Source organism: Schistocerca nitens, chromosome 5 (genome assembly GCF_023898315.1).
Source record: "Schistocerca nitens isolate TAMUIC-IGC-003100 chromosome 5, iqSchNite1.1, whole genome shotgun sequence".
NCBI classification, from domain to species: Eukaryota; Metazoa; Arthropoda; class Insecta; order Orthoptera; family Acrididae; genus Schistocerca; species Schistocerca nitens.
The window spans coordinates 625,311,278-625,325,933 of NC_064618.1; the positions used below are offsets into that span (position 1 = coordinate 625,311,278).

Consider the following 14,656-nt stretch of genomic DNA (forward strand, 5'->3'; position numbering starts at 1 on the left):
AGAACTGACAGCGACGTATGTCGGAAGGCAGTAAGATCCCTTGGCTTTTGGATTGGCAGTATTCGACAGCCATTTCTAGGCGCAAGTAAATGAAGAAAGGCAGCGCGTTTTTGTTATCAAGTAACGTCTTCATCAATTACTTTAGTTTTAATGTGATCTACGAGTAATTGCTGATGTTTGATGTTAACATGAAAAGGATTCCGTAAACAGGGAAAGAATCTCTTCTTGGGCAACCACTTCTATAATGACCAAAAGGCCTTAAATGATCTTCAAGCACATTTGTTCCAGCAGCGGTATGAAGAAAATGATAGTAATAATGACATACTGCTGACATGAGAATAGCATAAACTCCGCGTCAGAAGCTTGCTTTTACTTAATCATTTAATAGACTCACATTTTTTTCCACCGTGACTAATTTTGTAAGCTAATCACATCATCTGTTACAGCACACTCCTGGGTCTGGTGGAACGAACTATCACATGTGCAATGCGTGGGTTCAGGCATTTACTTTTAAGAGGCAAAAACAGATTTACTTTACCTCTGGTAACATCAAGAGAAAGAAGCTATAATCTAGAATCCGCATTAAACATCACGTTCCTTCATTCCCAACTGGGCAGAGCCGGTTTACAGTGGGAAATGACATAGGTGGAGGTCATGGTAAACAGAAATACTGTCGCCAGTAAACTTACTTACATTAGAAAATTTTATTTCATTTGATGAACCGATAGCCATTTATAGGAACAGGGCTCTTATTTTACTTGTACTTGATACAACTAGAGACGTTGAAAAATTTGGTGCTGGACTGTGATTCGAATTCGTATCTCCTCTTTCGAGGATCTGAATCTCTAGGAACAGTATAGGTCAATCATTTCGTTCCTTTTTCCAAGACTGCCATCTTCTCTAGGTCTCTTCCAAAAGTAGTATGTGGGTCTGATTCCTGATCCAGCACACAAATAATCATAGTTTCATTTCAAGCCCTATCACGTGCACACCGGCCTGCTAGTGAAAATTAACGTGCATTTTTAATGTCTGTTCATGTGTTGCCAACAATTTCTGGTCAAACACGCATACATCTTACTGTTGGTGAGTAAGCAATTTAAACTTAAGCTATATTCGTGGACGCTAAAGAAGAACGATAGGAGTGCGGTTCGATTGTCGCTCAGGCACAAACGTTTGTGTCGTTATTTTAGATTCAAACACCTAGCAGCTGGTAAGAAACACCGATACGTAGCATTTGATTTTACTTAGTTAACAATCCGATTATGTGTTGGTTTCGTATCTCCGTCACAGAACTTCACATCATGCACTTCATCTTTAAATGCATACACACACTGTTACTTCTGAATGGAGATATATCAGACATCTTTCGTGGTTAGTTAACAGGGATGAAACGGTCTTGATAGGAGTCCCAGTTTATTACAGAAACTGTCGTCTTTTATTTTCAAATTTAGATTTTGTTACTGACATTGGCGAAAATTTCGGTAATTCATGACTCTTCACGGCTAGTCAGCAATATTATATGATTAGATTAGATTAATACTTGTTCCATAGATCATGAATACATTTCGTAATGATGTGGAACATGTCATTTTAATGAAAGATTTCTTTACATACCGGTATTCAATTTCTTTACAACACTTTTTACCCTCTCTCTCACTCTTTTCTATTTTTATTTCTCTCTCTCTCTCTTTCTCTCTTTCTCTCTCTCTCTCTTCTGTCTATCTCTCTCTCTCACACACACACATTCTTTTTTATTTCTATTTGTTTGGTGTGCTCGACTATCAGCGAGGCACGAAAACGTCCGTGAATGAGTTTCTTAGTTTTGAGTTCAGTTACGAAAACAACTATAAGAGTTACTGATTTATGGTGCTTAGTTTGCAGTCAGTTCAGAGTATTATTAGTAACTACGCTCCAGTCCCTAAACCCAGTAACAGAAATGCGAATCAGACGCATTACGTAAGCCAGGCCGTAGCAGCAGCGTCTTTGAGACGCCAGCTATGGTCACTTCCCAACCCGCTGTAGGATCACATCCGTTCGTCTTCTTCCTGCTGGTATTGTAATTGAGGTTTGGCAACAAGGCAAGGTATGTTTTGCAACTCTGTGATCGACGAGTTACTTCCTGGTGTGCACGGAATTAAGCCTCAAAGTTCACTTGATTTTTCCTGTCATTTCCATTGAATAATCTGAGTTATTATCGCTTGAGGTGTAACAAAAGATTGTAAATATACGGTTTTCAGCCCAGGAAAGCCATTGCACGTGGAAATCGCAACTAATCTCGTCCTTTAAATAGCGGTTTACGAGTTCTACCCTCCATTGGTCTCGTAAGAGGAAGCTAATACACATACTTCTTCGCTAGGTCTGTGGGGACGTGCTGACCTGTGAAAAACGACTGTTATGGTTCACGGTTGCAGTCTCGCTGAGTGTAACGTTTTTATCCCTTCTGTGAAAGAGCTACATGCAGTCAGATGAAACATCGATAAGGAAATCGCAAGAAAATACTTTCAGCTCATAGTGCAATGGTGAAAAACACAATGCTGCACAACAGGTAACGCCTCTTTCCGCTGCTGACAAGCAATTTTTGGGTTTCTGGGAATACATAACTTTATTTATGAAATGCCACATTTGCATACCTGTTGAGTATGACACAGCATACCAATTAAACACAGACCCAATCGAAATCTAAGTGAGTAGTATTTAACTAATTCGTGCCGATAGAAGCACGCTTGTGTACAGATACTCAGTTTTATTAAAAAAAAAAAAAAAACTTTCGTCATCTGGTTATTGCGGGCAGTTAATTTCATTTCTTATAATACAGTGCACAATTTTCGTAAGGTTTCTTTTAGTGTTATTAAAACAATACTAAACATGAGAGAGAAATTAATTATCAACGATATATGCGAATTCTCTGATGTTATCTATAACAGTCTCACAATGCACATACAGTTTATTGATTACACGCACGTAGAAAACTTGTTCTGAGTTAAACCTGTCAAACAAGGTTTGAAGAAGAATAAAATGCCACTACCAGACGACAGCTAATGTAGAAAATACTTTTCTGACTATTTTGGCACTATGCGCTCTCCCCATACCACAATACAAAAGCTTCGCGATGCATCTGCTGCCTGGCCGTCTATTAAACCTGAAAGAAAACAAAATGTCGCAGAAGTTAACCCTTTTTCCACATGTGACTATTTCGGGTTGAGAAGTGAGGGGAATTATATTCAAAGTTCTATTAAATTGATAACTTCTGCAGACAGCAGAATTGCGTTTTAAAAAATGTAGCAGCGAATGTAATAGAACTCGCGACGTCTTACCCATAGTGCGCGATGCTAACTGTTATGCTGCTAGCTGTCATGTACCTTCAGTGGCTCCAGAAGTCAGCAACAGTTCCTCCAGAACTTCCGCATTCCACAGTGCTGTGAGATAATGCATATGGCCGGATCTAGACTTCTGAGAGACAGACAGTTACAGCTTTTCTTTTGCACTGCACGACGTTTTCAACAAACAGATAGCGCAATAGAGTAGCTCAAATGGAAAAGAACACTTCCTATTTAAATTTCTGCATCCTACACTGTTGTCAGTTCTGTGCAGATGGCAGTTACGTGATTTTATTTCGGTGATTACAAAATAGAGTCGAATGTATGCACTGGGTAGCCGAGGCAGCTAGTTCATGGCGATTTGATCAACCAAGTAAATGAATGTACTGAACATGCTGCAAACCACAACATGGAGCCTGTGTGTCAGAATTCTCATCGAGTTTGCCGTAACGGTGTTATGATAGAAAAATGAACATCAGACAAGATCATTTGGTGGTCTGTTTCATTGATGATAGGTTCCAATGATGATGGTCTGGGTTTGATTCTTCTACCGATGATTTTTAATTGGGAGAGACAGATTCTATTCTCTTCTGGGTACGCCAATTGAAGAAGGTATAATGGCATTGAGATCTGAAATTCACATTAAACATGATATTCCTTCTGTTATGTTGAACCACAATAAAGTAAGGAGTGGCGAAATGTGGGAACTCTATCACCAGTAACCTCTCTTATACTAGCTATTTATCTCTAGTGACGAAACAAACGCTATGTAGGGTCAGAGGACACTTGTTCCATCTTTTTCTTTTTTTTAACTTCTGTATGTCTATTAAATTGGTTCTGAACTTGGAATGCAACTCAGACCGCCCTTCAAACGGAATTTGATCCATTCGTGACAAAACAGCTCGACTGCAATTTGTTATTTGTTCAAAACTGCAGATTCCTCAACATCTCCACATAATGCGCGTGAATGGGTTCGAATCCTGGCCCGGCACTAAAGTTTTCGTTATGTATTATCAGGCTCTAGCATGAGAACACCTATCTGCTAGTGGATAATAATTTTGATTTTTAATGCATTTTCATTCGTTGTCAACACTAACGATATCCTACGCTTTTTACTCCCAGTGAGACACAGAACTATTTGAGAGATCACTGTAAGTTCAGGTATGTTATTCCGAGCTGCCAGTGGAGAAAAATTCGGTAGCTGACGTCTCTTTGTGTGTAGTCAACAACGATACGCGTGGAGTTCCGATATCTTACAGTTGTTGTGCTTCGATAACAATCCAATTAGGTTCTGAGTTAGAATCCCTGTCCAACACAAAGTTATACCTCAAGGCATTCAAGTAAGTTACTTGTGAAGAAGCAATATTTAACATCTCTCGTAGTTCGTTAACAGGTTAGAAATTCGCCACCGTTAAAAATGTTTACGTTATGTAATTTAAAGTTGATATTTGCTAACTGATACTGTCTAAAATCGAGGTATATCACTCTCTGTATGCCTAGTCAGGAATGACTGTTAGTTTCCGCCAGTCAGGAAATCTTAGTCTGCATGACCTGGGTTTGAATCCATATGCAGAACGAGACGCTTCGTCGAGTCATTTGAAGTTCATACATATTCTCAACTAGCTGCTCGTGAATAACGTAAATTTTTTATGTCATTTAGTGTTAAATAACAAGTATAGTATGTTGCTTGAAGAGTAAATCATGAATACGACGAACTTACTACGTGCATTACCTATCCGACGTAATAACGAGAGTGGTAACATTTCAGGTATGTCATTTTTTGCAATAAATGTGAGCTTTCAAGCCTTAAGGACAATCTTATCTGTGATAAGGTGTTCCCTGGTATCTGTAGTATCGTGGTATTACTTTACATCTTGAGTTATTGCGATACAGAGTAGAGTTTTCTAGTGGTGACTTGTTGGAACCATTTTCAATAGTCAATCGAGTGTACTAAGGAGCGATTAGAGGACCTGCTAGACAGCTGCGTTATGTGGGTTGCATGCGAATCAGGCGAAATGCAATTCAAGTCGTTCGGATACTTTTGAGCACGACTGTACATCAAACATGAATTGCCTCAGCTTCAAAATTTACATGCATGATCCCATGTCTTTGCTTGTATCTTTGGCAAAACCCAGGAATGGACACCAGCATCTGTGAAACAGCAAATGTTTGTCGTCGCAGGTGATCAGACCATGATCATCTGCCACTGGAATCAGCTATGGCTGCAGCAAACCAACGTCACGACGACACTGCCTTCACTTCCGGGAGCAGCAGATACTTCCAGCGGCCATAGTCAGCTGACACCGCATTACACAACCATAACTATCTCCTCTGGCTATGCCGATATTTCCTGTCGTGGTGACTGGGCTGCTATAGACGTCACCCCTTTCCATACGCCAAGATATCGAACTCAGTGAGAAAGGGCGAAAGCAATATTACACCACAGCAGATCATATCCATCACTACCATAGGTCAATGGGTGGGGATTACTCTCAACGGTCTCCCTCCTGCTGCATCAAACCGTGGATTGTCCATATTACTTCGAAAACTATGAGCCTATTAAAGGAGGGAGACATTTTGTATACCCATCTCACATCAAGATTCGCCATGACAACCAAGTACAAAATAAGCTACGAGTGGCGCCACCAGGTACTGGTTCAAATACTCACCTGTTTCACTGACAGTGGTGTGTTAGTGCAGTCGCGCATTAATCACACATTAGGCCTACAGTCACCATTCGGCGCTGATAACGAGAGTGCTGTCCCACTCGCCATCTTTCTTCACTCGCACCCTCTCGATCTTGGCTTACCTCATAACACGTCAAACTAAATGCTACTTTAGCATGACTTGGCTCCAACAGTAATTCTACTGCCATGTAGTAGAGCCCAGGGGAGCATGTTTTTGGAAAAGTGAAGTGTGTGTCAGCAACAACACAAAAGTTAAATTCCAAAAGAAACAATACTTACTACATAATCTCTGTTTATACGAGGATTACGAATATTAACGGAGCAACAGAGTTCATTGACCCTCTGCATTCTGCCACATACCGTATATAACTTCTTCATATCTTGAATCAACAAGGAAATAAGAGGCATTTGTCTTGCTCGCCACATTTTACTGCAATTTAAGTGTGGGATAATAAAAGAAATGATCCGGATGTAAAACTAAGGAAGAAAAGAAACATGCAATTACACAGAATAAGTCGCATTGCTAAAAACTCATTCTGAATGCAAATCCTTATCTCTTTCACTAACCATGGCATGTTATCTCTCGAAATTCGCTGGACATGTTCAAACTGCTTCAGCTATTTCATTTGGATACTCCACCTAGATGCACCCCATTTCATTTTTTATTATTGTTTGTAGTGATTGTGTTTTCGTTTCTCTTGCTTCTAGTCTTGTTTGTATTCCCTGGGGTAACCTTTTCTGCTGATTGTTTCTGCCTTACTCACTATACAAGGTCCGAAGTCATAAGGACAATGTCATAATGTAGGTGGATCTATGTACAGGTACCCCTAACCTCCTTTATTTCTATACGTGTCTCTCCTAATGAAGCAATTCTGTCTGACTTAATTAAATAAATGGCATGCCACCTCGAATCTTTCCCTAATTCCTTCTTCCATTTTCATGTCTCCACAGACACTTAATTTAGAAACCTATTCTACTGGCTTTCCGTCAACTAAGGTACTATATAACTCTTTTCATTTCTTTCTTTATCACGGTTTCTGTTTTCCGAGATTTTCAGTCAGTTCCTTTCTCATATCATTCCTACACATAATTAAATAATCAGACATTATTTTAATGTGCTTGAGTGATATTTATTGATCCGTACATCCTAGTATACAGCCTCAAAATGCAGTGTTGTGATCAAACAACCAACACGTGTTCGTTGTCCATGGATGCAGCTCTTCACTCAATTTCCAGGGAGAGCAGTTCGTCGCGAGCTGCAGCGTAGTCGCTGTAGATGTCTGGGCTGGAGTACTCCTGGAACAGCTGGTCGTAGCTCTGGTGGTAGCTGTTCGCCAGCACCATGGCAGCCGCCGCTCTAGGGTACAGCGACTGCACAGAAAGAGATAACACGTCACTGTGACTTCGTCTGTCTCCGTTACTTAGGCCTACTTTAACTCTAGACAAAACCAAAGCTCAACGACGCCAGAGTTAAAACTTCGAGCACATCTAATAAATGAGAGCAAAATTTGTGAATAGGATGTTAGAAGGCTTACAGGAAGAATGAACAGAATGGCAAAACTTTCACGTTGCAAGACTTCCCGTATCAGGAGAATAAATAGACTCTGATACAAAAAATTCACATTTACAGAAATTAATAAGTAACACTAACGATAAGAAGCTCTTCTACAATAAAACATTAATTTAGTCGATCAGTCTTCTGAATGGTTTGATGCACCAGCCACATGTTTCTCTCAAATGGCAATTTCTTCCCCTTAAAGTACCACTTAGATGGAATATCCCCAACAATATGTTCTATACAGGGTGAACCAAAATTTGCACACACATGGGACCCATAGCAATTTATTTACTCTGACACCACAAAAGGATCTGCAACAAAATATTGTCCTGTATATTTTTCAGTAGAAAGTGGACGTTGAAAATACGCTATAATCACATTATAATAAAGGTCTTCAAGCTTTAGCATGCAGCTGTGATGGCCATATAGTACATTCCATAGAGCATCGCGGTAGAATGCACGAGTTGAAGTACTCTATTCAGGGTGAGGGTGTAATTCTTTTAATTTTTGGTTCCTTGAGAAGGTAGCTTACTTCCTAATCGTTGAGAACCAATACAGTAGGTCTTGCACAAAACAGGTATAATTATTTAATACCACATCAGGAAATCTAACTCGGGATCTCGGAACTCTAACGCAAAACTGTACCCACTATACCAGTTACGTGATAACTGACATTATGTACCGTTGGTAGGATACATTCACTGGCGATGCGGTATCTGTTTTTAGGAGCCACTGTGTACAATTAGTATTAAAACTCAGAGAACAACGTTAGAAAAGGCAACTGCGTATCAACATTTTCATACAGGCTGATTCAGTTTCCCCTACCGCTGTCGTTTTATGCAATCCGCATTGAAATACCTACCCTTCGAAATCCAGACACAAAATTTTCAAGCTCTGTCGCTCGCTACCCCCAGACTATTAGTCCTATAGAAAAAATTAGCAGTAGCTTTCTGTAGGGAATTTCATGTAGTTTATGTTCGTAAAGGAGCGCGTTTTCGAGTTATTCAAGGAAAACATATTCAAAAGTGACCTTCAAACGCACCTCACACTCATTCCTCACCAATCAGGATTTATACTGTGTTCGTGGCAGTCAGATGCTTTCACTGTAGTTCCTCGTGTATTCATACGCAGATCGCTCGGCATGTAATTGTACAAAGCTGATAGGTGCGCATTACTGTCACTATTTATGGCCTGCTCAGAAGATGCTGAATGATTTACAGCAGAAACTTTGGCAAAGGGTAAAATTCGTTTACGATTTAATTCTCGCAATATTACGTAAAAAGAAAGAAGAACATTTTGCTGGAGGAACTGATGCAGCAACGAAACACTGACCAGAAAATAAAGGCGTAAAGACTTCGATTCACAGGACATGGGGCTTGCCTGCATGAACAGCGTGTAGCCAAAACTGCAATATTCTTGAAGAAATAATTAACAGCTAATTCTGTTGCAAAATGGAAGTTTATTTAAACCCCTCTGCAATGGGTTTAAATAAACCTTGCATTTTGCAACTGACTGCTGTTTATTTTCTCCTCAATAAAATTTGATCCTACGGTTACCGCTCCATTCTTATAAAAAGTTTAGAACCTGTAATGGTGTAAAACCCTAAGAAACTCGTTCGCTTCGCAGACTCAGAAAGTGCGTACTGGATGAGATCGCGAATGGTCTACAATAGCTGGGGTCCATATCGAAATAAATCTAAAGAGCCCAAGAGTGCAATTAGTGGAGATCGTTTCTACTGTCCACACAGTCTTCAAGACCGATAAACACTGAATAAGTAAACAGATGCTTTACTCATTTCCTTCTCATTAACTGGTGTCCAGATTCGATCATTACAATGAACTTGTATCCGTCTGACAACATTAATCACGATGACCGACTTCTATTAACTCCCAATCATAATGGTCAATACGCCACTGCGGCCTGACAGGGCAGTAGATGGAACCTGATACAGCGACTAGAAAAGCGCACAAGAGGTAAAATTGTTCAAATATTCGCAAAGCCTAAGACCTGTAATACAAATAAATCCGTCACACAAAACAGTCCATACAACACAACATAATCGTTCATCTTCCAGACCCAAACCAGGAGAGATGTATCTGATATTGACTTTCCCCACTGTAAATCCTGCAGCCCTCACCGTCACCCGGCGTTCCTCCATGATAGCCGGCAGCTCGGCAGTGGCGTTTGAGATGCCGATGTAAGCAAAGTCGACGATCCAGTCGTGCAGCCGCTGCAGCTCCGGTGCCACTGTCTCCGGCAGGTGGACGAACGCCTCGTCCATAGTCCAAATGCCGCTGTCCCTCTGCTGTCCAGCAACTGTTTTCAAGTTCCCCTGAGAAACATATCGACACACTGATGAGTTAAGGCTATTTAATTGCGGTGTATGATTACGGCAGGAAAATGATGATAGTACACAACAGAATCAGAGAACAGTCTCTTACTTGTGAATTGAAGTGTTTCGTGGATCTCAAGCCACCCTTGACAGCAGAAGAGAAGTTGCGGTAGGCTGTGGCCAGCACTGGCAGGATGTTGTCGAATGAATCATTGACTCCACTCTGGATGTTGTTAACAGCGTATTCTATGCCCTCCTGCATGTTGCGAATCGACCTGAAAGTCCACCGGGCTGCGTTGGCTGTCTGGAAGCCGATTCCGTCCGTCATGTTGGCAAGGTAAGAAGAGACAGCGGCTATCATCATCTCCTTCGTGGCTGTCCCATTCGCAGAGGAGAATGATGTGCTGGGAGCAGGGATGATCCGTGTCGTATTCACGAAAGCTCCCTCCAGTGAGGCTGCGTCCCCTGTGGACAAGACCTTACTCTCTTTATGCAATACAGCTTCCCACGCCTTGTCGCTCACATTTCGATGCGTATTAGCGGTCGCAAGATAAATGCTATCGGATATTATTTAGTTAAAGGTGAAGTATTCACATACAGATAAACAATAGATGGTTGAGAGATCCGACAGTGCACGCAGTTACAATACTATGGTCCCCTTTCGATTTTAATGCAACCTGATTATTGTCAATTGAGGGTTCATAGATGGTAGGTTACCAGCTTCTCTTTCAGGTCCCGGGTTCTCTACTTGACTCTTCTCTCATTGTCTTTCCTCTACTTATCTATCACTGACATTTGTTTCGTCTTAAGTTTCAGTAATATTCAACACAATTCTGTTCCACCCAACGTGCTGTCTACATCGACTCCAGACGGCACACTCTCTCTGACTCTGATTCACACGTTTCTTGTTTCTGTCTTCATTTTTTTTTTAAGAAAAGCAATGGCGTTCCAATCCTAAAACTTGCATTGTCAGGACTACAATGTTCGATGAATGCACGCCTCCCAAAGAACCCGCAACTCTGACGAAAATGATAAGCTTACAGTTGACGGAACAAACAGCTGGTGACCTACCACAACCCGACTGTAGTTGTACAAAAAGAAAAAAAAAGACCTGTGGTGGTTGAGACAGGGTGCCTGTGGATCATCAGCACATGACGTCATGACGTGGAGACAACCAAGGAGAATCCATGTGTTCTCTCCATTAAAGTGAACCTACGCGAGAAAGCACTCTGGAAATTTCTCAAAAGAACCATTGGGTGCAAGCACATATGCGCATATGGATAACTGCTGATTGAGAGAGAAATGCGCATTCATTAACAGTAGTGCCTTCTTTCAAATTCTCTCCCAGACACCCAGCTTTATATTTTGTTTGGTTCCACGAAATCCCTTAAGGCCAACGCCAGACATTTTTCCCTTCTACCATTCTCCACTAATCCTTTCTTGTGCTACACCTTCAAGCCTCGTTTATTCGTCTTCGAAACATAATGTTCCATCTTTTCATCCTTGTGTTTGTAGCCTAACCACTTCCTCGGTATATGTCATATCATTATCTTCAGTTAAAATTACTGTTCACAGCTACCATTGTTGAGGCTCTCTTCTAGCACCTGTCTGTGATAAGATGCTTCTAAAACTTTAATGTTGTGGTGGAGGGATAATTATTAGAATCATAATAGGCTCAAACGTTTCAATGAATTTGTTCCCCATTCTACGCTGCTGATGAGGTGAATGCGTTGAATATTGTATGTCAAAATGTTCCCCTATAGCATAGATTTACCGAATAGTGAGTCGATCTTTGAACGACGTGACATCATGACTAAATATTAATGGCAAAGTGCAGTTTGCTTTTGGATATAGCTTACCTGGGGAGACGGCAAGACAGACGGCTGCGACGACAACAGCAATCGTGGTCTTCATGTTGAGGCTGTGGGTCTCCAAATGTGCCACTCGCAAGTCTTCATTTCCTATATATACCCGGTATTCTGTACCGTGATACTGTGAACGTCACAAGTGTTTTCATTAAATTAGTGGAAACGTTTAGTTATCTCTTCCTCGGAGTATGAAGTGGCTTAAGGTTAGATAAAAGTACTTGTCCTTCAATTTTTCATCTGACATTTTCTGTGGCTGATAGGTTCCTGATAACAGTCGTACCGACATACATATGGATATCATTAAACTCCATCTGAATTGCCAAATGTAAAAATAATGCTTACGTTATCTGATAGACATTTCCGTATGACAGGTTTTCACTCCTGATCTTACACAACATGTCTTAATTTTTAGAACAATCACAATATTTGTACATGTAAATATCTACCTCTACATACATATCCGCACGGTAATGTACAGTTCGTGGCCGAGGTTACCACGTACCTCTACTAGAGAATTTCTTTCCCGTTCTATTCGAAAACAGAGCTTTGGAAAAACAACTTTCTATAAGCCTCTGTACGAACCGTAATTGCCTGCATGTTTTCCGCATAGTACTTAGACAAATGTACGGCTGTGGCAAAAGACCCGTTCTACAGTCGGTGTTAAATACCGATTTTCTAAACTTCCAAAACAGCACCGTGCGAAAAGAACGTTGTCTTCCGCTCCAGGAATTTCCATTTGAGTTTACGAATCATCTCCGTAATAAGAGCGTGCTCATCGAACCTACCGATAACATGTCTAGCAGTAATCTCTGAATCGCTTCTGAATGTCTTCCTGTAATGCCACCTGAAGGGGAGTCCAAATACTAGAGCAGTACTTACGAATGGTTCTCACTAGTGTTCTATAAGCCGTCTGTTTTATAGACGAGCTTTACTTCCTCAAAATCTTCCCAATAAAACATTGATCATTCGCCTATCTTACTACCATTCTGACTTGCTCGTTTCATTTCACATCGCTTTTCAGCGTAACGATTCGGTATTTACTCGAGGTGGTTGTGTCAAGTATCACGCTACTAACGCTGTGTTCAAACGTTACAGGATTGTTTTTCCTTCGCTTCCTGATTAACTTATGTTTTCATAGATTTGGAGCAAGTTGACATACATCACACCAACAAATTTTGTCTAAGTCATTGTATACTCCTACAGTAGTCACTCGACGACGGCACCTTTCCGTGCTCCACTGTGTCATCAGCAAACAGTCGTAAATTGCTGTTCACACTTTCCCTCGATTCTGTTGCTTCATTTTGTAACACTCTCCGTAGTATTTGATGAAACACCCAATCTCAAAAGCTGTGTAGGTAGTTGTAGCTTTGTTCATCCGTGGATATATTGGTCAGACGTTTAATATATACAGGGAACGAACAATTTAAAAGTCTGCACGGGACAGGTAATCGACGTGGCTATGTAGCAGTAACCATCCCAGCATTTACATGAAGTAATTCACGGAAATCACGGAAATTATAAATCGCGATTACCTGATGGAGAGTAGAGCCTCCATGCTCCCGAACGCAAGACCAGTCTCTCTAAAACAGCGTACCCTCCTTCGGGTTGTCCCTAGTATACAGTAGAATTTTGTTTACACATTCTTTCAGAGAAGTTATCTCATAATGTAAGAAGTTAGTGCTACACTGTTCTTCCATTTCAAGAGACCATACTCACCAAACATGTTGATATGCGTAACTGATGGGTAAAAGTACTTACAGTCGGTGGCTAAAAGCTATAGCGTTTTGAACAGATCTGTATAGTGATCCCAACAGCCGATTTTAGCGTCTTTTTTCTTGTGATCCTTCTTCGTAGTTTGTCAATTGTATTTAAATATTGTGTATTTGCCCCCATAATATAGTGCTCGAGGATACTTAACACTAGTATCCAACGAAAATGTCATGACTGTCTGACACTGATGACGCGGCTTTAAGAACAAAACAAGCCGATGGCAACTGTTTACAAGTATATTTGTGTTTTCACGGTATTCACTAGAGAATCATTAATCATTATGAAGTGGTTTATTTACAGTATGTGTGTTGTGTGGAATTCAGGAACATAGACGAGCTGGAAAACCACATGGACTACAGTAAAATAAATCCCCATCTACTGAACCTTGTTTAAGTAAATATAACTACGCTGATCATATATAAAAAATGCAAGCACTTTAGCGTATTTTTGTTAGTGAAACAACTTATGAAGTGGCACTAAATATTAAAATGTTGTTGTGCTGTGTGGAATAGATCACATGATGTTGGTCAAAACCCTATCTAAAAAATATATATTAGCCATCTGAAGATGGGCGTGGTGGCCCAACACCGGTTATGGCATTAAAATGAAACATTTAAAAAGTATTTGTGTTTCATTGCGTCCTTCATCAACTATCATTAACAGCTACGGAGTTCAGAACTTCCAACATGGGTAAAATAACAATGAAATTGTCAAGTCAGGCACTCCAAACAGTTTATACATTTAAGAACTGAAAAGTGAGGATTATGAAACTAGTACAAGTTGTAAAGTTTAAAAAGACCTATCTCGCTTTCAGTGTAATCCCTAACTACATTAAGGTTAACATTAAGAGCCAGAGTAAATCTGCACAGATTCTCATATCTATGTATGAAATAATGTGGTTAAAAATTGAAGTCAGGTCCCTCTACAAGGAAAAAGACATACTAAACAGGTAAATATACAAACCGATTCTTGAACTTAGTAACCAGATGCTTCCTACAGCCGTCATGAACATCTTACGCAACATTAATTGACAAATAAGCAAAAACAGTTAATTATCTCTATGAAACGTAAAAAGAAAATTCTGTCAATTACTTCAAAATTAACACCTTATCCTACTGACACCC

At 40.3% G+C, this 14,656-nt stretch overlaps 1 protein-coding gene across 1 annotated transcript; it reads right to left on the bottom strand.

Moving 5' to 3' along the window:
- Positions 1-7,109: 7,109 nt before the first annotated feature.
- Positions 7,110-11,869, bottom strand: LOC126260794 (uncharacterized). Its single transcript, XM_049958133.1, has 4 exons — positions 11,754-11,869; positions 10,004-10,359; positions 9,700-9,894; positions 7,110-7,375 (listed from the first exon to the last, which is right to left on the bottom strand). Exons 1-4 carry the CDS (start codon positions 11,806-11,808, stop codon positions 7,226-7,228), a joined length of 756 nt encoding a protein of 251 aa, XP_049814090.1. The 5' UTR covers positions 11,809-11,869; the 3' UTR covers positions 7,110-7,225.
- Positions 11,870-14,656: the final 2,787 nt, after the last annotated feature.

Excerpts from the sequence above, each read along its gene's own strand:
- LOC126260794 (XM_049958133.1), bottom strand. The coding sequence starts at position 11,808 with ATGAAGACCACGATTGCTGTTGTCGTCGCAGCCGTCTGTCTTGCCGTC. Across the intron at positions 10,360-11,753 it reads CTGTCTTGCCGTCTCCCCAG|GGGACGCAGCCTCACTGGAG; the intron begins GTAAGCTATATC and ends TCTTGTCCACAG. Across the intron at positions 9,895-10,003 it reads CGAAACACTTCAATTCACAA|GGGAACTTGAAAACAGTTGC; the intron begins GTAAGAGACTGT and ends TATGTTTCTCAG.